The 26727-nt window shown below is 49.0% G+C and overlaps 1 protein-coding gene across 5 annotated transcripts in view; it reads left to right on the forward strand.

Moving 5' to 3' along the window:
* The window catches only part of ttyh2 (tweety family member 2), a 52450-nt gene that overhangs the window by 10804 nt on the left and 14919 nt on the right, over positions 1-26727 (forward strand). For all 5 annotated transcript variants that reach the window (XM_072711887.1, XM_072711888.1, XM_072711889.1 and 2 more), the window contains exons 2-6: positions 3440-3612; positions 12000-12111; positions 19686-19906; positions 20682-20777; positions 24918-24990. In XM_072711887.1, the coding sequence (XP_072567988.1) occupies positions 3440-3612; positions 12000-12111; positions 19686-19906; positions 20682-20777; positions 24918-24990 (675 nt within the window). The remainder of the gene's footprint in view (positions 1-3439; positions 3613-11999; positions 12112-19685; positions 19907-20681; positions 20778-24917; positions 24991-26727) is intronic.

A 26727-nucleotide genomic window follows, 5' to 3' on the forward strand; every position in this document is an offset into this window, starting at 1 on the left:
AGGCATCGGTGGAACCGCAGCTGTCTCACGTGTCACTGTGTCTAAGACCGAGCGTCGCTTCACCTGGCCTACAGAGAAGGAGCCTATAGGGTTATCCGTCCATCTGTCTGTCCATCCATCCATCCGGCTGCCTGTTCATCTCCTAACGGCTTATCCTGGTCAAGGGCAGTATGGGGGATTCTTTTTATTGGCGGCCCTGAGCTCACCGAATATGTGTCCTTCTCCAGACTCCATCTTCTAAACCTCTTCCTGTTTCCCTCTCTTTCTTCACTCTCTCCCACTTTTTTCCTATCAATCCTACCCCCCCGCCCCCCCCCCAGATCCTGGGAGGGTCTCTGCTACTCAGAACATGGTGATTAATTTGAACAGATTGTGACCCCCCCACAGCCTTCCTGTAAGGTGTGTGACAGCCATGTGTTGCCATGGCAATGCCAGGAGTGCCTCCCCATCCAAAATGAACAAAAAAACAAAATCGTATTTAGAGTGGGTGGGGGCGCGCCTTCCCTCCTCCCTCCAGGAAGCAGATTCCTCACGATATGAGCAGCTGATCGGATGCTCAAAATGAAGACGCTTTCCCTTTAACAGATGGTGCCCTCTGGGACATACCTATCCCTCATCAGTCAGACAGGGGATGAGGGGGTGGGGGATTAGGAGTGGGGGTGGGTGATTAGGAGTGGGGGTGGGGTGAGGGAGCCTCCCCGTGATGAAGAGGATGCCGCCTGCACTCTCGCTGATCACCCGTGAGCTGTAATACCTTCCTGTCTCTCTGTCCGTCCTTGGTATGGCCCTTGGGTGTGAACCAGCCAGTCGGATCGTTCTTCCTTGTTAAAGGGGACATGAGTTCATCAGCATGGTTTGACTCAGCCTCCGCTACAACTGCCCTCTTTCTGAGTGTTAGCAGTTACTGAAGGAAAGACTCTTGATCAAAAGTGCAGCAGTAATGAAGGATGTAAACCCATAACCTAGCGGTGACGCTTTTACATTTTCCAATTTGGATTTGTTTGCTTTGTTTTTATCAGTATTTATTTCCATTTTACGTTCCTTATTTGGTTGGTGTTTGTGGTTCTGCTTCACCTTTTCGATGGATAGAATAGAATCACCTTTCTTGGGATTGGAACCTGCCATTACACTGTTCCACTGAAGCTGGGAGGGTCAGGGAGGTACAGGCAGCAGAGAGGCACTCTGAGTAACCCCTGCCACTAGGGGGCGCTCACAGATCCACCCCAGCCTGCTCATTCTGTGTCAGCTGATTTTTTTTCTTGCCATTCTGTGATGTCCTCCCATTGTCCTCGAGTCCGAACTGAAGTAGAACTGAACCGTTCTGCTGATTTAGGAGGTAAGGTTAGGGTTATTGCCATCTGCAGGTCGTCTTTGACTCGAGTCTCTCTTTTTCTCAACCTGCAGCCGGCCATCTCAGCCTCCTGCAGCATTTTTCTCTTCCTCCCTTATAAAAACAATCCTTTTTATTGGGGAAGTAGTGTTAGGACTGCCAGGATATTTATAGCTACAGCAATTAACATGCATTAAGAATTTAATCAATGCCAGAGATGGTGTGTTTAAAAAGACAAACCGGTACATCTATCTGCACAGATGAATTAGCGCTAGGGCGCCCCCTGCTGTCCGCGCTTCTGTTTACTGCTGCCGTGTATGTGCCTGGTGGGCGGGGCTGGGGTGGGTCTCTCTCCTGCCCTCAATTCTGGATTTCTATAGGAACGTGGGTGGGGGTGTGCATCTGCTTCTTCTCAGCCCTGATTGCAGGGATAATCAGAGTGCTGTGCACCCCCCCCCCACCCCACCCCCCCATGGACTGACTTCCCCTCGTTGTACACAGTGGAGTGACGGCAGAAATGGGGCCCAATCTCCCGCTGTGTGCAGGATTTACCGTGTACAGCAATGGCCGTGGGTACTGTGGCAAGCCAGCCACTGAGGAGATTGACAGCACAAAGTAGTCCCGCCCCCTTCAATTCACCCATTTCTGGCTTCTTGTGTCCCAGAACAAAAACATGCCCAGGTTCTGGTGCCAGTTTGGGCAGCAGGACATTGCCTGTGCCCACGATGCTGGACGCTGCTTTGAGCTGCTCCATTTGGATGCTGTAGGAAGTCCATCTTGATTCCAATTTGCTACATTAAAGCCATACGTTTAGCTGGCGATCAGCTTTCCGCTAAAATGTCATCGTTTCGCTCCTTTACGCCGGGTCCGCTGTGGTGTTACCATTCACAGGCCATCTGAGGCAATCTTAGTGACGCAATAAAAACATTAATAAAACATTATTTCTGTGAATATGCCACTTCTGCACTGGGTTACCAGTTATGGAAGATGGATGGATGGGATAATTATGTTAATAAAATGATAACAATGGTGGCAGTTTAGAGCATGTTTAGTTTGTGATTATATAATGGCACTATGCGCTCATAGTCTTTCCCAAATTTCCATGTTATTTTACTACTACTATGTGCATAGCACCATGTCTCTATCCCTGAGCACAGCTCCTACTGTAACGGCTGTCTCTCCCGTCTCTGTCCCTCACCTCCATCTCTGTAATGGCTGTCTCTCCCGTCTCTGTCCCTCACCTCCATCTCTGTAATGGCTGTCTCTCCCGTCTCTGTCCCTCACCTCCATCTCTGTAATGGCTGTCTCTCCCGTCTCTGTCCCTCACCTCCATCTCTGTAATGGCTGTCTCTCCCGTCTCTGTCCCTCACCTCCATCTCTGTAATGGCTGTCTCTCCCGTCTCTGTCCCTCACCTCCATCTCTGTAATGGCTGTCTCTCCCGTCTCTGTCCCTCACCTCCATCTCTGTAATGGCTGTCTCTCCCGTCTCTCTGTCCCTCGTCTCCATCTCTGTAATGGCTGTCTCTCCCATCTCTGTCCCTCACCTCCATCTCTGTAATGGCTGTCTCTCCCGTCTCTGTCCCTCACCTCCATCTCTGTAATGGCTGTCTCTCCCGTCTCTCTGTCCCTCGTCTCCATCTCTGTAATGGCTGTCTCTCCCGTCTCTGTCCCTCACCTCCATCTCTGTAATGGCTGTCTCTCCCGTCTCTGTCCCTCACCTCCATCTCTGTAATGGCTGTCTCTCCCGTCTCTCTGTCCCTCGTCTCCATCTCTGTAATGGCTGTCTCTCCCGTCTCTGTCCCTCATCTCCATCTCTGTAATGGCTGTCTCTCCCGTCTCTGTCCCTCACCTCCATCTCTGTAATGGCTGTCTCTCCCGTCTCTCTGTCCCTCGTCTCCATCTCTGTAATGGCTGTCTCTCCCGTCTCTGTCCCTCACCTCCATCTCTGTAATGGCTGTCTCTCCCGTCTCTGTCCCTCACCTCCATCTCTGTAATGGCTGTCTCTTCCGTCTCTGTCCCTCACCTCCATCTCTGTAATGGCTGTCTCTCTCGTCATCTGTCCCTCGTCTCCATCTCTCTAATGGTTGTCTCTCTTTTCTCCATCCCCAGTCCCTCATCTTCTTGGGTTGCGTGGCCGCCGCTGCCCTGGGCCTGAACCTGCTCCTCCTGGCTGTCTACCTGAGCTTCCTGTGCTGCTGCCACAAGGAGGAGGAGGAGGATCGCAAAAGGCCGAGGTCCTGCTGTGTCACCTGGGCGGCCATCACTGCTGGCCTCATCAGCTGGTGAGGGGTGTGGGGACCAGCTGGACGGCATTACGAAACACAGGCCTACAGGCTTGGGGGTTCAATCCCTGCCCCGACTTTATATCCCCCCCAGGGCAGGCTTCAGACTGGATGGTGTATCTGCTAAGGCTGTAGCCCGGGGGGCCAGAGGCTCTTAGTCCTTCTGGCTAAGAGAGTCTGAAAGCCCCCCCTGATGTAACTGAATGTAACATAATGCGATGTAGCCTAATGTGAAGAGGCAGCTGGGAGCAGGTGGCGGATCGGGGGGGGGGGGGGGGCAAGGTCAGGAGGGGGTGGCAAGGACTCAGCCAAACCGAAATATACCACAAACATGCCACCAAAGTGGGGGGAGGCCATTGGCATGTGGTATGTTCCCTGGATTAGGGGGCAATCACCAGAGTGAGAGCCGGGCCATCAACTCGGACCTCTCCAGCACATGGGGGCGGCATGGGGACCACAAGAACATCATGGGGGGCAACCAAGCCAGGCCTCAGATTAGGGGTTAGGGCAGGTCTTCCTGCAGCCTGTTTTGTAGGTTGGTACACTCCCCCACACCAGAATCAGAACCGTAAAGAAAGGTCCAGACTGTCCCAATACGCCCCCACCACGCCCCCACAGGCACCAAGCCAATTCTTTCTATGACACGCTACTAAAGCATCTCCCATGAGACTGGGGTGGAGCTGTAGAAATGCACCCCCCCACCCCACCCCGCCCACACACCCTGGGAAGTGGGGGCGTCAAGAAATCCTGAGATAGCTGTGGATTTGCTGGGGGATCTAAGTGGAGAGACACTTAGATTGAATTTAAGGCCCAGAGAGAGACAGAGAGAATGCATTAGGCTCAGACATGCATTAGGTGGGCAGGTCAGGAGACGGATGCTTGGGGGTGGGTGGCTGGGGGGGGGGGGGGGGTTAACCCCTTAATATCCATCATCCAGTGTTGCTGATCAGAGGCCTCCTTCAAACCGGATCTCACATTCAGACTCATCAAATTCATATGACACCCAATTGCTGCAATTAAGCGACTCAGCAGCCATCGCTTAGTTAAAATGACACCCTGTGCATCCTGACTCATTAAGCCTTTTAATCCAGGAAGCCTGCATGAGACTTTAGATTAGATTTTATGACAGGTTTTAGATTAGGTTTAGATTTAGATTAGATTAGATAGGCTTTATTGATCCCAGGGGGACACTCTTGAAATTTTGTGACAGTGAGAACAGTGGCACTCCGAAAGCTGGTCACCCCTCATCACTCCTTGCACTGCAGTTACTATGTCATTCCACAGAGGCTGTGTGTTGGTTGCGGTTGTAGTCCAATGTCCGTAGCACCAGTGACGGGGGGGGGGGCGTGTCTCTCTGGGGTGTCTCACTGGGATCTGCAATCGAGCCACAATCCTAATGGTTACAGTCCTTTCAACATTCCTGCCCCACAGCGTGACGCCGGTTGAATGGGACTGCCGAGGACTGTCCTATGTCACATGACCTCGTCATGCTCTCTCTGCTTCCGGGAGGGAGTTATACCTCATCATGTGACTGCAGAACCAAAGGCTTAATGTCCCACTCACTAAATTACTACTAAAATACTCACTAAAATACTGTACACACGTACAGTAAAGGGCACAGGTGAACTAACAAAGTCAGTTAAGTGAAATTCAGGTCCTTTTTATTGAAATGGTAGTTTCTAGCTCAAAATGTCCTCCCTGACATGGATTATCTGGTCAGCCTACCTGTGTCTCAGGCAGGATGGTGCCCCCCACCCCCCCATGACTCTATCCTAAATAAGCATTTAGAGTTTTAGACGATGGATGTAGGTGTTTAAGTGGCCAGATGGACACTGGGCCGCACAGATTGAGCTGAAGTGGTGACCTTGGCGCCGAGTGTGTCCTGAAAGCCTGGATCCTGCAGAATCAGCGCCGTCTGACAGGTGTGCTGGCCTTCCCTTGTCCTAGGAGGAGGTCATAGTGCCTTTCCAGGGGTGGTTTGATTTTTGGTATGATGTGAAGGTGGTAGTGGTTGGCGGGGGGGTAGGGGGGGGGGTCGTTTTGTTTGTCATTTGCAGCGTTAATCCCCACGCTTTTCATGTGCTCATGGTCAGGAACCATTCTCTCTGTCATTAATTTTTAGCAGGAACTCGATACAAAAAGATCATTAAAGTTTTAAAATCTGAAACACGGTTAACTGATGGAATACAAACACGAAGAAGACATAAATGAAAAATGGTCAGTGAGCAGGAAGGGAGCTGGTCATTCCTTTGGCAGGTAATTGGGATTATCACACATACTGTGTGCGTGTGATAATGTTCCCATAATGTAATAAATCCTGTTATTTTGATGTTATGGGGGACAATTTTTTTCAGGTCTGTTTGCGTGCATATGTGTGTGTGTGTGTGTGTGTGCGTCTGCATCTCATGTAGGGTGCTCTGTGTACGCTTTGCATTCTGGGATAGCCTCTTTGCTAACTGTTATCCTGTCCTGAACCTTGTAGTTGGTGATGGGAAATGAATGAATAAATTGAATTAATTTCAGGCAGTATAGAACAATACAAGGAAGGGGAGCGATCACACACACATACAGACACACACACACACACACATACACATATACACACACACACGTTTAAGAAGAGAACATCCCTGTGTTACGGCTGACATTTACAGGCCCCTGAGCTCAAACGGAGTTTGAGTTTGGAGTTTCTCTCCAGGGATTCTTGCTCTTTAATTCATTAACGTATTGTTCCTGGATCATCACTGAGACGGCTCCCTAAAATAAGCCTGAACCATCTGCTCCCAAACTTAAACGCTTCCTTTGTGACATTTTGCATTTTGGTTTTCTGTTTGCTCATTGATTAAATCCACTTCTGCCAATTAAATGGGGAGGTGCGGCTTCGGTGTGTGACTCTGTGGGTTAGGAGGGGGGGCCTGCGGTCGGAAGGTCAGTGTGATGCCACCACCGGGTCCCTGAGCAGGGCCCTTAATCCCCAGCTGTTCCAGGGACCCTCTGACCCTGCTTTGGATAACAGTGTCTACTAAATAAACAAAGAATGTAGGGGCAGCTGTAGGAGTTCCTGTATAAACACAGAAGGGTGTGTTTCCCAAAAGCTCCTGTTCGTAACTGGCGTAGTTGGAATCATTCAGTTGCAGTATTCAGTGGCAACTATGTTTTTGGGAAACGCACTGCAGGACGGGAACAGCAGCCAAAGAGCCGCACAAACAGGCCACTCTCTGTGTAAATGGAGGGTGTTTAACCATCAGTGTCATGGCTATAAGCTGTCTCTCAGTAATCAGTACTCCTGTGACTGAGTCTTTGTGCACCAGTGTTTACGGCTGTGGCATAAACAGCGATGGAATGCCATCGCTGTATCTTACAATTACACAAATTGTGTTACTAGAAGTTAAAGTAATAAAACTAAATAACTATCCTCTCTTGTTGTACTCTGCTGTCCTTTCAGTCCAGACTGTGAATTGCCAGCCCTGCTATGTGTGTGTTTGTGTGTGTGTGTGTGTGTGTGTGTGTGGTGTGTATCTGGCATTGGTTCCAGCACCCCCGCCCCCCATGACCCAGTACTGGATTATCAGTTGAACATAGGATGGATAGGATAGTAATTTGTTTTTATTTGACTTTTATAATGTAGAGGTGTTGGCAGACAAACCTTCCAAAGCTTTCCTGTGAAAGCACATGTGACTCAGGATGGGGGAGGGGGGCAGCCCCCACCCTCGGTGACCTTTTGGTACACTCTCTCCCTGGCTTTAACTGGTCCAGTTAGTAGTTAATGGTCTGTGGTGTTTATACATATGCACCACTTTGAGATATTATCCCCATAAATAGGAGTCATTGTAAAGTTAGAAACTGTGAACCAAAACTGACCGGTTGACAGAACTAATGAAGGAATGGCGTCAGAGAAAAGGCGCACACATGCAGCCTATCCCTGTTCGAGGGAGCAATAGCCTGCACACACGGCCAATCAGGAGCCCCGTTTAAAGGAGCAAAGGCCCACACACACAGCCAATCAGGTGCCTGTTTGAGGGAGTAAAGGCCTGCACACACGGCCAATCAGGTGCCCCGTTTGAGGGAGCAAAGCCCCATACAAATGGCCAATCAGGTGTCTATTTGAGGGAGCAAAGGCCTGCACACACGGCCAGTCAGGTGCCCGTTTTACTGAGCAAAGGCCCACACACCCAGCCAATCAGGTGCCCCATTTGAGGAAGCAAAGGCCTGCACACATGGCCAATCAGGCCAATGTTAAAACGTAAGTGTGGAACTTATGCAGGATATCAGCATAGTATAGTCTAGGACTTACGGAGGATGTTAGCATAGCAGCAGGCTAAAACACAGCGTGGAACTTATGGGGGATGTTAGGATAGCAGCAGGCTAAAACACAGCATAGTACTTATGGAGGATGTTAGCATAGCAGCAGGCTAAAACACAGCATGGTACTTATGGAGGATGTTAGCATAGCAGCAGGCTAAAACACAGCATAGTACTTATGGAGGATGTTGACATAGCAGCAGACTAAAACACTGCATGGTACTTATGGAGGATGTTAGCATAGCAGCAGGCTAAAACACAGCGTGGTACTTATGGAGGATGTTAGCATAGCAGCAGGCTAAAACACAGCATGGTACTTATGGAGGATGTTAGCATAGCAGCAGGCTAAAACACAGCATAGTACTTATGAGGATGTTATCATAGCGGCAGACTAATGCTGCCTTCAAGTCCTACTCGGAAGATCCGACTAGAGTGTTGGAAAATCGTAAGTACAATATGATACACGTTCGAGTGGTTAAGTCAGAGCAAAATGGAGGACATAAGAAAGCAACTTTTTGTTTTGCTGTAATTTTCGTTCCCCCAAGGCCAAGACGCATTTGTAGCGTTAACTGAACTTTTCGCAAACAGCAGGTAGCTGAAATTGTCGGTACCTTTACATGCGCGCTAATCGAATTATTGTGTTAGTCCGACTCAAACAGACTTTTAAAGTGCCTATAAACATGTTAATCTGACTGAAATCATGCTGAATCAAATTCGGACTAAGGCACCCAGATAATGCGATTGGGAGTCGATTTACTCCTGCATGTATACATTCAATGGGACTCGAGCTGGCATAGGCGCTCTGCGCATCGCATGCTGCACAGCTTCCCCCTGGGCTTGGCCCCAGAAGTAACAGAAGAAGCCTGGACCATAGCAGAGGCTGCATTCCAGCGCATTCCATACGGCGGTGTCGTCCGCCTTCGGATAACACCGTAGCCACAAGGAGTAGTGTGCATCTCGTTTGTAAAAAAAGAACATATGTACAGTGTACAGCGCTGTAAAGCTGTCCGAATCACTGCTCAGCTGAAGGGCGCTTGTCCACTGGACCAGGTACTGAACTTTCTGTACTTCAAGGTGTTGGTTTTCCACTGCCGTAAAAACTGGTACCAGCACCAAATGACCTCACAGCGCGAGGCTGGGCATTTTGTACTGAATTTGAACAATGGCTGTAGTATATTATAGGGCTGGATGATGTGCAATATTAATACCAACATCACAAGTTATGCACATGCAATTCTTACATTGTTACAGGGACATTAAGTCTCACTAAAACACTTTTACTCTTATAGGAAAAAGAACTTTAGCAAGTCTTAATGATTATTCATTTTCAAGATTATCTAGTATATATTTTTAAATCAGTCTAAAGTTTTACCTCCGCTGCTTTTGCATGAGCTCTGCATGCATTCTCCGAGACAATCGTAATAATTTTCATCCTTGCTGTTTAAATCACTCCTAGACAAGTTTGTGAGAATTTTTTTTTCACGGTACACCATTCACTTCAATCAGCTCAGCATTCGAAACAATTCAGTTTCACAACGGCACGTTACATAAAATGTACTGCTTTCAAAATAATTTGCCTTTCACAGTGGAGCTGTCCATGGCCTCCACCGTGATTGTTGTAATGACACGCCCCCAACTCGGGAACTCGGGGCTTAAAGAAAATCCCGAGTTTCTCACTTGCAAAAACGACTTTGTAGTGGCATTTGTGTGCTCTCGTCTCGTATTTACGATTTTCCGTCATGACTTGAAGGCAGGGTGAAACACAGTATGGTACGTATGTGGGATGGTAGCATAGTGGCAGGCTAAAACACAGCATAGTACTTATGAAGGATGTTAGCATAGCAGCAGGCTAAATCATATATTAGGCCTTGCTGAATTAGGCTGAATTCTCTTGGTCGGTGCATCACCATCTTCTCCCTGGGGGGACCACAGTCATTCCATTCAGGGGTCCGTTTACTGCCTCCAACACACTCCCTTTCCACTTAGGACATGATGGAAGGGTCACTAGCAGTCAGTGTTTCGCAAACCGGTCCTCGGTGACCCCCAGTCGGTCCACGATTTTGCTCCCTTCCAACTCTCAGGGAATTAAGAGAGAACTAAAAACATGGAGCGTCTGTGGGCCCCGAGTACTGGGGTGAGAAACACTGCACTAGCTGGATCAGGTAACCTAGTGATGGTTTAGAATAAATGAGTATGGGTTTAAAACGACTGTGAATTGTTAGAGCTGCCGTTTCCTCGTGTTCCTGTCTCTGGTAACTGGTCTTTCAGGGATTTCAGTTCCCTTATTGATAAGTTGGTGACTGACAAGGTTATGTCTGAATGGTGATTGGCTGGCCTCATCTCCAGAGTGTAACTGTACTTTCCCAATATTTGTGCAGTAGATTTGCTCCAAATCGAAACACTGTGTTTTTTCTCAGTCTCTCTATCTCTCCCACTCAGTGGAATTTCCTTCTGAATGAAGGGCCATTGCCCCCCCCCCCCACCCCCGCTGTCATCCTGGCATTTCGTAACCAATTCGCCGTGACAGCTTCAGAAAGCACTCTCTCTTTTTGTTGCTTTTTAGATGATTTTTTTTCCATTCCATTCAATGTCTGATGTTTCCTTTTGTGTCAAGATTCCTTAGGAGCCTCCGACAACTGAAAGGCATTTTTGTTGCCGATCTGAGTGGGGCCACAACGCGCCGTCCATTCTCACCAGTGGCTGGGTCACATGGGCTTGCTGCTATCGGCCTCCTGATTGGCTGATACTGGTGACTGACTAAATCTTTGCAAAATCCAGATGAAGCTTTGTTCCCTCCCCTAGCCTGGGGTTTGGTGGGGGGGGGGTGAAAAACTCATTAGAATTCTAATGCAGATTCTTTCCTTTTGTGGACCCTGTCCAACCCCTAAACTTAAAACAGCTAACTCCTAGGGGGGGGGGGGGTACTTTAGCCATCAGGGGTTATGCATTCCTGAGCCCCCACACCGAGATGGCAAATGGAGAGAGACGGACTCTTTGCACGTTTCATTTGGTGTCTGGAGGTGCAGTGGGCTGCCTATGAGGGGCGCTATAACCACAGCCACACACATGCTGCACCAGCCCATCTGGCTGGCTGCTCTGCAGCTTGACTCCTTCATAACAGCACTTAACACTGAAGGACGAGAGAGAGATCCGAGACCATCGGCCATCATCCTCACACGATCGGTCAACCGGGCGTCTTCTGAGTCACGCACACACACACACACACACACACACACACACACACACACACACACACACATGTGCACACAATGCCCCGCTCTGCAGCACACATTAAGCAGGAGGTCCACACACCCAAAGTGCCCTGGGGGCGTTAAGGGGTGCAGCTAGCCCAGCATGAGACCAGGTGACCTGACACTGTGGGTATGCGTGTTGCAGGGGGCCATGACAGGCTGTGGGGGTTATAGAACGTTCTAGAACAGGGAGGGCAAATCCATTCTCATGACTGCCTGATATTCCTGGAAGTGGTACACATGGCTGCCCTTAATCCGTTACAGCTCACCCCCCCCCCCCCCCCCCCCAAACACACAGCTGTGGGTGGTCTTTCGGCAGCCTGGACATGTGCCCCCCTAATCACCGCAGAGGCTCAGCATGGGGTCCCATCCCCTGATTAAGTGGAATGGCTCATTATACACCCGGCAATGCCCCCCCCCCCATCCACACATTGCAAACCCATGGGGACCGATGGGGACCGACGCCTGTCAGACTACCTGACTGAACTTTGAGGTAGACAGACGAAGGCCTGCTCAGCAGCTTTACACGGTTTGCTGGCTAATCTGTGTCCTCCTGCTTTTACTCACATTGTACATTTGGGCTCGGGGGGGTGTCAGGGTTTAACATCTTGGCTGGGAATAACATCGGATCATCAGAGGACGACCAGCGATCTCTCCATCCAGAGAACTCTGTAACCTCCCCTTCAAACTCGCTTACATCCACTTCCTGTTTCATCTGGTATCTTATCAGGCAGGCGTGAGGAGATTCACCAGATCTTCTTTGACAGTCTATTGCTGGTTGTAATATTATGGGATGTTAATTAAAAAGCATTTCTTTTCCTTTTTTCTCCGTAGCACCGCAGTAGGTGTGGGTTTCTATGGAAACAGCGAGACTAATGATGGCGTGTATCAGCTGACCTACTCGCTGTACAACGTCAACCACACGCTGAGCGGCGTGGATAACCTGGTAAGTGACCACTGCCTTTGTGGCCCTCGGGTCTCCTGCTGGCCCTCGTACGGGTGACGCTGGTCAGGAATGCACACCCACAGGGCAGGTGACAAAAACCCACTCTCAGAAAATCCTCGGTGCTGGGGTGTTGCATTGCTGCCGACTCCGACCCCTGGGAGGTGACATCCTGTTCTGATTTCAGGCTAAACAGGTCACGTCATTCTTGAGAAGAAGACAGTGTTTTGGGTGTAGTTTAATGGGTGTAGGGGTTGTACATGACACCCCCTGCCTTAAATGCGACCCTTGACCTCACCTAGGCCTGAAGCATGTCATCTTACGAATGCGCAGTACCGTAACAGCCATGTTCCCCTAGACACTGCATCTCCCAGAATGCCTCAGGGCAGCTACTACTATCATCGAACCTGGACCCCTGCGCACGTGTTTGGGAAGTGGATCATTTGGATGTGAAAAACCCAACAAAACAGGCTTTTCTCGGGAGTCACATGACAAGCCGGCCAGTGACTAATCGCTTTCTCTGGGTGCTGGTCTGAGGCGCCCTGCTTAGTTGGTTGGCATGGCAACTTAATTGGGGTCACAGGGGAGGCGGAGTCAAGCTCAGCCAAATCCACAACCATTAAACAATTCAAAATTTTACATAAATTATTCAGTTTTATTATGTTTTTATTGATTACTCGTTTGTGGCCTTGGTTCACTCAAATCATAGAGTCCAGCGTCTGCTTCCATGGAATAATCTGTCTGTTTTTAATTCCCACTTTAAGCTTTGGCTGAGGACATCGAGCTGATGAAACTGCACTATCAACCAGTTTTAGAATCTGACGATAGATGGTTCTCTTACGGTCACAGCCTGATTTACAGTCACAACCTGATTTACGGTCACAGTCTGACTTACGGTCACAGCCTGATTTACGGTCACAATCTGACTTGCGGTCACAGCCTGCCTTGCGGTCACAGCCTGATTTACAGTCACAGCCTGATTTACGGTCACAGTCTGACTTACGGTCACAGCCTGATTTACGGTCACAATCTGACTTGCGGTCACAGCCTGCCTTGCGGTCACAGCCTGATTTACAGTCACAACCTGATTTGCAGTCACAGTCTGTCTTACAGTCACAGCCTGATTTACGGTCACAGCCTGACTTGCGGTCACAGCCTGATTTATGGTCACAGCCTGACTTACGGTCACAGCCTGATTTACGGTCACAATCTGTCTTACGGTCACAGCCTGACTTGCAGTCACAGCCTGACTTACGGTCACAGCCTGATTTACAGTCACAGCCTGATTTACAGTCACAGCCTGACTTACGGTCACAGCCTGATTTACGGTCACAATCTGACTCACGGTCATATGGCCTGACTCCCGGTCACAGCCTGAGAGGACAGCTCTTGAATTTACATTTACATTTAACACATTCAGCAAACGATTTTGTCCAAAGTGACATACAAGTGAGGTGAATCGCACATTACAAACATTCAGTTGTCAAGGATCCAACTAGACATAAGAGTCAGGTTTCATTGTCATACGTATAAGGTGCAGTACGGTGCAATGAAAATCTTGAATTCCATCTCCGCATTCTACAGACAATTAACAGGACAGTGCAGTGTTACAATACAATAAATATTAAGAGCAACATACTAATTACTATGAGTTATCTAACAGTGTATAACATCTGACAACGTAGTACAACATTCAATATGAGGCAGTAAAGTGATATGTGGCACAGCAAAGTAGCACCATCAAGTCATGCAGAGGATAGAATATAGAGAATCCTGGAGCAGTGTTACAGAATTAGCAATAAATAATTAAACATAAGTGACGGGGCAAAGTGATGAGCCTGGGGCAGATCAGTACAAAAGAGAATCACTAGCAGCGCTTAGCATTAATACTGCACCTCGGTGTGTGTCAGACGGTCTTAGAGCACTGGGGCAGTTCAGTACAAAAGAGAGTCACTAACAGCGCTTAGTATTAATACTGCACCTCGCTGTGTGTCAGACGGTCTTAGAGCACTGGGGCAGATCAGTACAAAAGAGAATCACTAGCAGCGCTTAGCATTAATACTGCACCTCGCTGTGTGTCAGACGGTCTTAAAGCACTGGGGCAGATCAGTACATAAGAGAATCACTAGCAGCGCTTAGCAATAATACTGCACCTCGGTGTGTGTCAGACGGTCTTAGAGCACTGGGGCAGATCAGTACAAAAGAGAATCACTAGCAGCGCTTAGCATTAATACTGCACCTCGGTGTGTGTCAGACGGTCTTAGAGCACTGGGCCAGATCAGTACAAAAGAGAATCACTAGCAGCGCTTAGCATTAATACTGCACCTCGGTGTGTGTCAGACGGTCTTAGAGCACTGGGGCAGATCAGTACAAAAGAGAGTCACTAACAGCGCTTAGTATTAATACTGCACCTCGGTGTGTGTCAGACGGTCTTAGAGCACTGGGGCAGATCAGTACAAAAGAGAGTCACTAACAGCGCTTAGTATTAATACTGCACCTCGGTGTGTGTCAGACGGTCTTAGAGCACTGGGGCAGATCAGTACAAAAGAGAGTCACTAACAGCGCTTAGTATTAATACTGCACCTCGCTGTGTGTCAGACGGTCTTAGAGCACTGGGGCAGTTCAGTACAAAAGAGAGTCACTAACAGCGCTTAGTATTAATACTGCACCTCGCTGTGTGTCAGACGGTCTTAGAGCACTGGGGCAGATCAGTACAAAAGAGAGTCACTAACAGCGCTTAGTATTAATACTGCACCTCGCTGTGTGTCAGACGGTCTTAGAGCACTGGGGCAGTTCAGTACAAAAGAGAGTCACTAACAGCGCTTAGTATTAATACTGCACCTCGGTGTGTGTCAGACGGTCTTAGAGCACTGGGGCAGATCAATACAAAAGAGAGTCACTAACAGCGCTTAGTATTAATACTGCACCTCGGTGTGTGTCAGACGGTCTTAGAGCACTGGGGCAGATCAGTACAAAAGAGAGTCACTAGCAGCGCTTGGTATTAATACTGCACCTCGGTGTGTGTCAGACGGTCTTAGAGCACTGGGGCAGATGCTGGCCCTGAATCATGTTTTGCAGGGCTTTCTAGTCCTGTGTCGAGAAACTGCCATACCAGGGCGTAATACACCATAAATGGGACTCCACAGGACACTGGTAGAAGCTGGTGAAGACTATAATATACAGATGACGCCTAATTCCACCACCAGGGAGCCACACAAGACAACATCTGGAGCAGGGGTAGGCAGCCCTGATTCTGCAGTACCAGCATCCAACAGGTTTTCCATCCTACCTGGTCTCCGATGAACCACCCCTGATCTCAGGCAGATAGTAACTCATCAGGTAGGATGGAAAACCTGCTGGATGCCGGCACTCTGGGATCAGGGTTGCCCACCCCTAGTCTGGGTGGTGCTCCTTGCGTGATGGAGGGAACTCCAGGCGGCACTGGAGATGGCCCTGTAAGCCAGCACCAAGGACCTGAACGTGATGCGTGAGCTCCAATAGGAGGCCAGTGAAGAGAGATGAGGAGTACTGTCACATGGCCTGACTCACGGTCACGTGGCCCGACTCACGGTCACATGGCCTGACTTACGGTCACATGACCTGACTCAGTGTCGCAGTCTGACTCACAGTCGCAGTCTGACTTGCACTCCCTCCCTGTCCTTCACCCGCTGCCAGGCCTGAGGGGGCAGTCGTATGTGCTGCAGTGGAACCCGTTGGACCGTTAGGGGGGAATGAGGACTGACATACCCATCCCCCACCCCCCATCCCCCACCCCACATTCCAAAATCCTCTCCCTACTGGGAATTTAAATGGTGTCTCTTTAGAAACCGATTCCCAGCTGACATCTGATTTGTTGTTTCCAGGGGAAGCCCCTCCCACACCAGACTCCATCTGCGTTGCCCCCCATGTGCTTAGAATAACAGCAAAGTACTCAGATCCAGCTGACTTGGTGTCATTTTCCATCCAGAGGAAATGAACATAATGTTTTATAAGTAGCAGTTAATTTCGTTACGGTCCTGGCAAACAAGCTGGAACAAAAGTCATAAACGGGCATGCAGCCTATTTAAAAGTTATGGGGTGGGGGGTGGGGGGGCACACCCGACGTTAACTGTGGAGCCTGAGTGTGTGGGCAGCGGGGCCACTCAACAGTAAGAGGTTCATAAAACCACAAGATGTACAGTGGAGTATGGAGGAGTTTGTGGACTGGAGTTCAGAGTGATGTGTTTTTGTGGGGGAGGTCAGGGTTCAGGCTCACCGTGGGCCGTCCCCAGGAGGGTGTGATATCCATAGCATTCAAGAATTATTCATCATTTATGGATTCTTTTAAAAGATACAAACACAAAGATTCTTTAAAGCAGTTCAGAGTTAGACCAGATCATTTCTACACTAATTACATAACAAGAAGATATTTTCAAAAGAAAAAGGTTTGACTGTGGCAAGCTTCGCCACGAGGTTGTCTCTGGCAGTGCATGATGGGATTGACTGATGGTGAGGGTGGCACTCTGGAGGGGGGCACGAGTGATCAGCCGTAAGCCTTTTTAAAGCAGGTCGACTTGGAGGTCTGGGATCTGTCCCAGGACCACTGAAGCTTCCTGTTCACTCCTTATCTGTGTACTGCCTTGTTAACGTGTTCTTATGTGGTAAAACACATTCCTGGGGGAGTGCTGGGGGGGGGCGGTTTTCTGTACATGGACAGCCTAAAACCTGTCAAAGATTTCCTAGACGTATTTGTCCCAACAGTATTTTAAATATCAAGAGAAAATTATATTTGGTGCATTGACATTAAATCAGCTCTTTTTGTGCCTGCTGTACTTTCTAAAGGTTTATTTCTGTTAATTTGTCTGTTGGTTTGAGGCCCTTGGGGGGGGGGGGGGGCTCTCTCCTGTTATCTTGTCCCTGCTATTGGCCTCTTAAAGAAGATGGTAAACTCTGCAAAAATCACAGATGGCACGTGTCAACAGACAAAAATCTGCGAAGAATGATGAAGAATGTTCTTTCAGAGCTAAAAGAAAAAAAAAAGCATCCGTTGAAGGTCCAGGGGCCCAAATGGCAGTTAGCCTGTTCTCGCCCAGCAGCAGTCACATGACCGGGGTGGGGCTGGTGCAGGCAGAACCCCAGCGTATCCAGGCCATGTGCCCCCGTTAGCACCAGTGGGTCACATGGCCCACCGCACGCACAGCTGACAGACACTGCTGTTACCATAGTAACCGGCACCAAATGGGGCACCTTCGCTTTGCTCTTTTCGGGTGAAATCCGACTGTCCCTTTCACTAGCGAGCGGACCGGGCCGAACCGGCCCTCTTCGCTTCCCGCTTGCCCCGTCCTCCCTCCCTCAGTATTCCTTTTACGCTGAGCCAAGGCAAAGAGGTGTCGATGAATAGGTTTCCTCAGGATGAATGCCCCCCCCCCTCCCCGCCGCCCCTCCAAATGAGGACCAAGCAGCTTCAGTTTGACGGCATCCATTTGCCCACTGCTGCTTTTCTAATCGAAACTCTTTGAGGACCCAGAATGCCGTTCTCTCTCCCTCCGCTGTTTTTTTTTTCTCACGGGAAGGAGCAGATTCCAGGACATTCCGTCAAAGGCGAGCGTCTGGCCCCAGCTGCTCTCCCGATTTCGGCCCCAACAGAAAGAGCTTTTCTTCCTGCCCCAAAAAGGATGGTCATGCTGAAAATCAGCGTCTTTCATGCTCCCAGCCCCTCTGCCAGGCCCCGGGATGCTCGCGTGGCCCCCACCTCCCCGTTCCTGCCCCTCTGCCAGGCCCCGGGATGCTCGCGTGGCCCCCACCTCCCCGTTCCTGCCCCTCTGCCAGGCCCCGGGATGCTCGCGTGGCCCCCACCTCCCCGTTCCTGCCCCTCTGCCAGGCCCCGGGATGCTCGCGTGGCCCCCACCTCCCCGTTCCTGCCCCTCTGCCAGGCCCCGGGATGCTCGCGTGGCCCCCACCTCCCCGTTCCTGCCCCTCTGCCAGGCCCCGGGATGCTCGCGTGGCCCCCACCTCCCCGTTCCTGCCCCTCTGCCAGGCCCCGGGATGCTCGCGTGGCCCCCACCTCCCCGTTCCTGCCCCTCTGCCAGGCCCCGGGATGCTCGCGTGGCCCCCACCTCCCCGTTCCTGCCCCTCTGCCAGGCCCCGGGATGCTCGCGTGGCCCCCACCTCCCCGTTCCAGCCCCTCACTCGCGGGAACAGAGACATTTATTAAAAATGAAACCAAACCTGAGCAGGAGTATCTCAGAAGATGGAGCGGGGTGGGGGGTTAAGCAGGAACCCCCCCCCCCCCCGAGACCTCAGGACCCTTCAGCACCTACTCTCGAAAGCAGATACCATCTGTCACGTCAAAGAGCATGATAAAATATCAGATACGTGAGGATCCCGTCCATCCCGTCATGTGGACCTCGTTTGCCCCCAGAAACATGAGTGGGACCACCAGAACCTGCCCCCCCCCCTCAAATATTCATCATTTAACCGCAAACGTCAGTTTAAAACCTCCTTAAGTTCACCTTATGGATAACGTCAGCTGGTCCCATAGCTCATTAAGGCCGCTTGTATATTTTGAACCGAAACATATAACAATAATAAAAACAATAATAAAATAAAAAACAAAAAAGAGGATTTATATACAGACACCATTCAATCAAGTGAGACTAAATTAACTTACCGAGTGAGGAGTACATTTCATTAGGCTGTGGATTCGAAATTAGTGCTAAGAATTTGATTGGTCTTATAATAATGTAATAACACATGTTCAGTATCCAGATGTGGGATTAAAGTTGTTCGCCTGAACTCATCGGCCTGCAGCAGCTGCTCGTTATGGAGCTATAGCCTCGTCAGCGTCTCATATCCAGTGTGTGATTTAGCTTTTGTTCACCCTGATGCCTTCGTCCCCGTAGTGCGGGAAACATGTCTGGTCAGTCTGACCACTGGCACGTTCCATTACATTCGAGCTAGTGTGCGGCAACACCAACGTGGCCACTCTGCTGAGCACAGGATTCGAACCCGTGACCTTCTGATCCAAGGCACAAAGGCCTGGCCCACTGATCCACACAGCACCACACCTGTTACCAATGGCTCTACACTCACAGCTAAATACTGTCCAGCGAGACGTGTTTTGCCATTTATGTATTAAAATCTCACATGTCCATACATGAGCAAAGAAGCATGACCTCACATGACCCCTATTTGATATGATGCATGCTGTCCAGGTGCTTCCCCTGTCCTATCAGATAAATAATAAAAAAGAACCTTACCCCCACCCCCCACCCCCACAGGACTGATGGCTTCTCTGAAATTGCATTCAAAGCTGAGCCAGACATGTGAGGATATTACATGAAAATAGTTCCTGCAAGCGAATCCTCAAAAGGCAGATCTGAGAAAGGGACGTGTCAGTTCCGATTAACCCATAACTCACCCTATAATCCTACAGCCACTGGGATAGCTTATTATTTTGAAAATGAACTGATTGTTTTATCGCCAGAGAAGCACAGAGAAGCATTACAGGAAGTAGGGCAGGTGTGCTGTGAAGGTAGGCTGTGGCAGGCCTCCTGTGCATCCCTTGTTCACCTATCGCCTCACTCCGCCCCCTGCAGGTGGGAAACAGCATGGGAAACATTCAGAGCGGGTTAAATCAGCACCTGGAGCGACTGGACGAGATTTTCGCCACACGCGGTGATTATGTGCAGACGCTGCGCTTCATGCAGCAAATGGCCGACAACATCATCCGGCAACTGGTAGGCCTGCCAGACTGGGAAAACAGCAAGGTGGACCTGGCCGAGGCGGCCGATCATATCGCCCGTGCCGAGTACTACAGGTGAGGGGGAGCACGGGGGCTGGGGGATGTAGGCTTCTCACAGGGAGGAGGCTGCAGATTCCCATAAGGGAGGTGGGCGGGCATCACACAAAGGTGGGAGGGGTGGCACAATTGGGAGGGGAGGTGGGCATGGCATCACACAAAGGTGGGAGGGGTGGTACAATTGGCAGGGGAGGTGGGTGGGGCATCACACAAGGAGGTCCTCCAACTTTCAAGGAAAATTTGGGGGCTGGTGGCAGGTTTGGCCCTCAGGGCACCAGAAAAATCTTCACACTGTTCCATTCCATTGGAGCTGGTGTGGTGCTGAGGTGTCACACGGCTTCACTCAGGCCCTCATCCCTGAGGTGGTTTGTCGTGTGGTATCAGCTCACGCTCCTTACCTCTCTCTCTCCCCACTACCCCACGTTAAAAACTGTCATACATCCTGTCCCTCGATGAGAGTATAGACCGCAGTGTGATGATTGTGATTCTGAGTGAATACAAACCCACCCACCGCCCCTGGCTCTGCTCCTGTGGCCTGGCAACTGAATACAAGCCAGTCGAAGGAGTCACAATGTTTTCACAATGATGACAGCCGTCCTGTGCCATCCAGAGCGAGACACTGGGCCAGAAAGGCTTCCAGTAATGTTTCAGCACCACCTTCCCCAGAAGGGGGCAGTGGCATCGCCTTTGACCCCTAACAGCCAGTGAGAAACATACACATTGTGCATAACTAAGCATCTGACTGGCACTGGCTCCAGGCACCCATGCTGTCATACTCCCTCCTATCCTCTAGGTGGCTCACATACCTAATACTGCTGATCCTGGACCTGGTGATCTGCCTGGTGACCTGCCTGGGATTGGCCAAGCAGTCCCGCTTGCTGCTGACCACGTGAGTGTGCCGTGATTGCCACAGCCGCCCTCTCTCGCCCCCTAGTGGTTCCTGACTTGTGGATTCCTGTGTGGGCATGGTTCTACCCTTCCTCTAGACAGGCTCTGGTTTCCCAAACTGCATGCGCATTGTGGTCTTACCCATCATGGATGGTTTCGGCAGCCTAAAAGAACATTTTAGCAACAGATAAAAATCTAATTTAGGGATTTCTGACCACAGGATGACTTTTGTGTGCACAAACCGTGTTGTTTTCTTGTTTTTGTTATAGCTGTGCTTAAAGGTGGTTACGTGTAACCCTTATCCCTACACTGTAAGTTACACTCCAACAGACCAGAACAGAATCCTGGCTTCTCCCCAGTGGTTTGTCATCTGGCTGGACTCCTGTCCACCATTACATTTAGGGACTCGAGTATTACTATTAGAAAAAGGTGAATATGGTATGTAACCAAAAAAAAGATACCTTAGAAGGAAATGTAATGAACTAAGTGGGACATGGATAAATGCTAATCTGGCTGGTGATGCGTCCAGTAAAGACGCAATGTATCTGTAATGTATCTGTAATGTATCTGTAATGTATCTGTGGGGTACAATGCTACGCTACACAAGTAGCTAAACCAGAACTATATTTAGAAGATGTTCAAAAGTGACCGACCATGACATCTATGACATAGTTAAGTAGAACAGAATTTTTTTTTTTGCTAAAATAACTTCCATCTTAAAAGTAAAAGGATAAAAACAAAATACATCAAACAGTAAAATAACTTGGATTGGAGAAGCTAAAACCAGTGTTCATAAAATGTGATAAAACGACCCCCCTTCCCCCCCTTCAGGTGAAACTAAACAGGTAAAAAGTTTGGATCCAGAAAGTACAAATCCAGGCCAAGGTTTAGTTTCAGCCAACCAGTTGAGTATAAAGAGTCACAGTCACAGAATCAGAGTATGCAACTGACTGGTTGAAACAAAATCTTGGTCCGGATTTGTACTTTCTGAACCTGAAATTTTTACCTCTGGATATTAAAAAAAACAAGAGATAATTAAAATAAGACAAGCTTTAAGCAGATCAATCAAGATCAAATGTTATGATAACACTTTACTTGAGGCCATGTTTCTAGTAAAAAAACATTCATAGCAAAGAAAAATGCATTCATAATGCATAATAAGCATGGTTATAAATATTTATCAAAATAATAATAGACATTATAGCCATGTCTATTATACATTATGAATGCTCTATGCAACTCTCCTCTGTAATGCACTATTGATATATATATATAATGCATTATAATGGTCGGTATAAACATTAAGGATGCTTTGTACTGCATTTTATTTATTTTTGTTTTGTATTTGAATTTTAAATGAACCAATAAGAACTGACTCAGCCCTTGAAATTGTGGTAAATGTAGCAACAGCATAGGAAAAAAATACAAAGGATATGAACCATATTTTACATAAAATATGATATCTTTAGCATCCAGATGAGATTTGGCTTTGGTTTGAAGGCTTTCCTGCAAAGACACCATGCGGCACGTCCCTCTGCACGAGGGAAAAGCAGAGAACTTCTCTGGGGTGAAGGGATGCTACATTCTTTAGCATTCCGCCAACGAAATAACTTCACTCTTGGCCACGAGCATCCAATCTGCATGGTGGAGTCGTGAGAATGGTGCAGGAGGTCACCTTAATCAAGCGCATTAATAAGCAACGATACGGCATCACATCTTTAAAAAGGTACCCTCGTTATGCTAATGTAGCATTAGCAAACCTTTGAAGGTGTGTGATCGTTTAAAGGGGCCTGATTGGCTGAGCCCCCTTTGGAAGGGAGCGTGTTTAAATGTTTATCGCAGCACCAGTGGGAACAGACCCTGCTACCAACGTATGACAGAGGGACCCAAACACGTATCATCATATCATTATATCATTATATCATATCATTAAATCCAGCCCCTGTGTCCTTTACTGTGCTGTATTTTTGCAGTTTTTAAAGAGAATCCCTCTTTTTATTGTCACTCACGGTCTGTATGTGCGACCGTGGTCCTGCGGGAATGTTTTCTCCTGCCACTGTGTACCTGACTAGGGATGGTATGACAGTGAAGCCCCCTGGAATAAAATTGACTCATTAGGGTGCTTTTCCACTGCACCAGGTACCGTACCTTTGGTTCTCTCCCTTTTCCATTGACTTCCAGTTGAGTACCAATCTCAAAAGTTCCAGTCCCAAGAGTGCCAAACCAGCTGGGGTATTTCATTGGTACTTCAGTGCTTTGGGGTGGGACTTGAAAGGCTTTCTTTGTCGATTGGTTATGCGAATAGCCTGCCGCTGAAACACAATACAAACACCGCAAACGAGCTTAGCGCTGGAGTGCGTGGATGTAGCGTGGGGTGTACAGCACTGGGCCAGAGCACTTGTATGTCACATCGATTTTCAGGAGACAAATCTTTCTGTATATATGTACAGGGAGTCCAACACTGAGTGTGGTGAAGTTATTAAACAGATTAAATCAGCCCAAATAAAAGGAGACCCGTCTAATTACTTTTACTGCAGCTGTACCTGATGCGGAGCAGACCACCAAACTGGTATAATTCTTACTCCTCTTGGTCAAGACCATCAGGGAGAAGTTGTCCTCACACTGGAACTTTTAATCATTCCGGGATCAGAAGAAACTCCTCTGGGAAGTTGTTGATGCCTGTCTGTCTGAAAAGTTACAGAGCTATTTCTGGGATCTTGGGCCTCGCGGTACCATTGTTATGTTGTCCAAACGGAGAATGGGTCAGACATTTGCAGGTAGCAAACGGTGCAGAAAGCCACATAGAATCCGGGAGCTGCAGCTGCAGATCTGCTCAGCGCTCTGACTCCACCATCTGAAAGACATTCTTCAAAAGTGGGACACATGGCAGCAGTCCAGACACTATAAACTGAGGAGAACATCAGTGATCTTCTGAAGGGGGCAAACCACCACCTGTCTGGTCCTCAAGAGTTCTGGGATCATGTTCTGTGGATTTTTGATTGAAAAATAGAGGCTTTGACACACAATGTACTTTTCACACACACACACACACACACACATCATACTCTATCTATGTTTGACTCAGCTGTCCAATGAAGATCATTAAGCTCAGGATAAATTCACTCTATTCCTACAGTAAGAAGCTGAACCCAGCGGTCAGTCACCGCACTGGTATATTATACTTTGTCACGGTGTGGCTCAGAGATTCCCACAATGCCGCAAATAGCTTCTGATTATAGGTACCCCTGGTGAAAATAGTCCCTGTATGTAGGCTCTCACAGATCAGAAAATAGTCTCTTCAGAGATACCTGTGGTCCTAAAAGTAGCTGGTGTCTGTAGGTTATCATGAACCTCATGTCCTATACTAGGGTCCTGTGGAGATTGAAGCTGCGCTGGTGTGTGCAGATCTGCGGGTTTCCCTGCGACGGGCCGCACAGCCCCCTGCTTCTGTCCTGCAGCCCTCAGCCCTCGCGGCTCTGTGGGTTAGGAAGGCTGCCGCGTCGAATCCGGCTGTCGGCAGAGTGACGTCACTGTCGGGCCCCTGAGCGTGGCCCTTAACCCCCAGAGTGACGTCACTGTCGGGCCCCTGAACGTGTTCCTTAACCCCCAGAGTGACGTCACTGTCGGGCCCCTGAACGTGGCCCTTAACCCCCAGAGTGACGTCACTGTCGGGCCCCTGAGCGTGGTCCTTAACCCCCAGAGTGACGTCACTGTCGGGCCCCTGAACGTGGCCCTTAACCCCCAGAGTGACGTCACTGTCGGGCCCCTGAACATGGCCCTTAACCCCAGAGTGACGTCACTGTCGGGCCCCTGAACGTGGCCCTTAACCCCCAGAGTGACGTCACGGTCAGGCCCCTGAACGTGGCCCTTAACCCCCAGAGTGACGTCACGGTCAGGCCCCTGAATGTGGCCCTAAAACTCCAGTTGCTCCAGCTGACTTGCTGACCCTGTTTTTGAAAAAAAATGTATGTTTTGGATGAAGTGTCTGTTAAACAGATTAAATGTAAATACATCTGGTCCTGGCTTCTACTCATTTTGCTACTAATTTCAATGGTTGTTCAGCCCTCACGGAGGCGTGACATTTCTGACCACAGGACCCTCCCCCATCCCCCCCCCCCCCCCCCCCGCCTTCTATCTCTAGGATGATGGTGTTTGGCGTCCTCACCTTGATCCTCAGCTGGGCCTCGCTAGGAGCCGACCTGGCCACGGCTGTGGTGAGAAACATCGCCCTCCTCAGGGAGGCTAAGTGATGGCACCTAATTCCTGCTGCTCTTCATTTTCTGTGTGTGTCTGTGTGTGTGTGTGGGAGGGGGACCAAAGTGTCCACACTTTCTTACAACACAAGACAAATTGCACCTAATTATTTCAGCTGTTAATTGCCTGTGAGACAGCAGTCAGTGGTAAACATTCACTGTCTGCTCATCAGCCGCCTGGAACTTGACACCCAGAACAGGAAGTGCACCTGACATGTGTGCATGAAAGACAAACAGAGGGGGAGTCTGGTAGCACGGTGGTAAAGAGCTCCATGCTGGAACCATGATGGTCGCTGGTTAGACTCTAGGACCTAATTCACCAAATGGTATTGAGAGAGGGTAGGATGTATGAGTGTGGGGACTGAATTAAACAAATCAGGTGCCCATCTTGGCCCCCTACTCATTGCTTAGAAATACCCCCAACCCAACTGGCACTGGTCACCTTATATAAATATATATATAAGCCTTGTGTTATGCATATAGCCCCTTATATATGTATATAAAGCCTTGTGTTATGTATTTGACCCCTTATGTATGTAACCCCTTGTGTTATGTATATAGCCCCTTATGTATGTATGTAGCCCCTTGTGTTATGCATATAGCCCCTTATGTATGTATATAACCCCTTGTGTTATGTATATAGTGCCTTATGTATGTATATAACCCCTTGTGTTATGCATATAGCCCCTTATGTATGTATATAACCCCTTGTGTTATGTATATAGCCCCTTATGTATGTATGTAGCCCCTTGTGTTATGCATATAGCCCCTTATGTATGTATATAACCCCTTGTGTTATGTATATAGTGCCTTATGTATGTATATAACCCCTTGTGTTATGTATATAGCCCCTTATGTACGTATGCAGCCCCTTATGTATGTATATAACCCCTTGTGTTATGTATATAGCCCCTTATGTATGTATATAGCCCCTTATGTACGTATGTAGCCCCTTATTTATGTATATAACTCATTGTGTTCAGCCCCTCTGTTTCACTCTGCCCTGTGTCCTGCACTGTTAGTCCTGTGCAACCCCCCCATCACGCTGTCTGTGTGCCGCACCGAGGTCCTGGGGGGGCAACATTTCTTGTGGCCTTTGAGCAGCTCACCTTACTCCGGGCTGTGAAAACAGACTGTCGTTTATTAGGCAACATCCCAGAAGCTGTTAGTGATTTAACACGCACAGTCAGGGCTGAATTAAGCCTAAGTAACCACTAATAATGTCAAAGAATTAATTCCTTTTCTAGTTAAGCCACTAAGACTGCATAAAATGCCGTATTACAGCCCTGAAGGCGGAGGGCGATAAAGGCAGATTAGCCGTTTTGCAACAGGCTTCTGTTTGGACAACCAAGCTGAGGACCACCGTTAGGTGAAGGTTTGAGACGGAGTCGGAGACAGTGGTAGCACCCGGAGCCACAGGATGCGAAAAGCAGCACGAAGTTCTGAAAGGGCTGGTTTGTGTCAAGGGAGCGAGGGAGCTCAGAATGGCGGGTCCATCATGTCGGGTGGCCGCAGATATTCCTGAAAGTCACTCCCTGAGAAGATCAGAGGGAGCACCTCCCTGCTGACATGGGCGCCGCTGTGCCGGTGTGTATGACGTCGGTTCTGGGAGCTTATCGAGGCCGTGTGGCTCCCTCCCTCGCAGCACGGGAAACTGACAGCCTGACTGAGGCGGCCCAATTACACACGGACAGGCAG

Source organism: Paramormyrops kingsleyae, chromosome 5, assembly GCF_048594095.1.
Source record: "Paramormyrops kingsleyae isolate MSU_618 chromosome 5, PKINGS_0.4, whole genome shotgun sequence".
Classification (NCBI taxonomy): domain Eukaryota; kingdom Metazoa; phylum Chordata; class Actinopteri; order Osteoglossiformes; family Mormyridae; genus Paramormyrops; species Paramormyrops kingsleyae.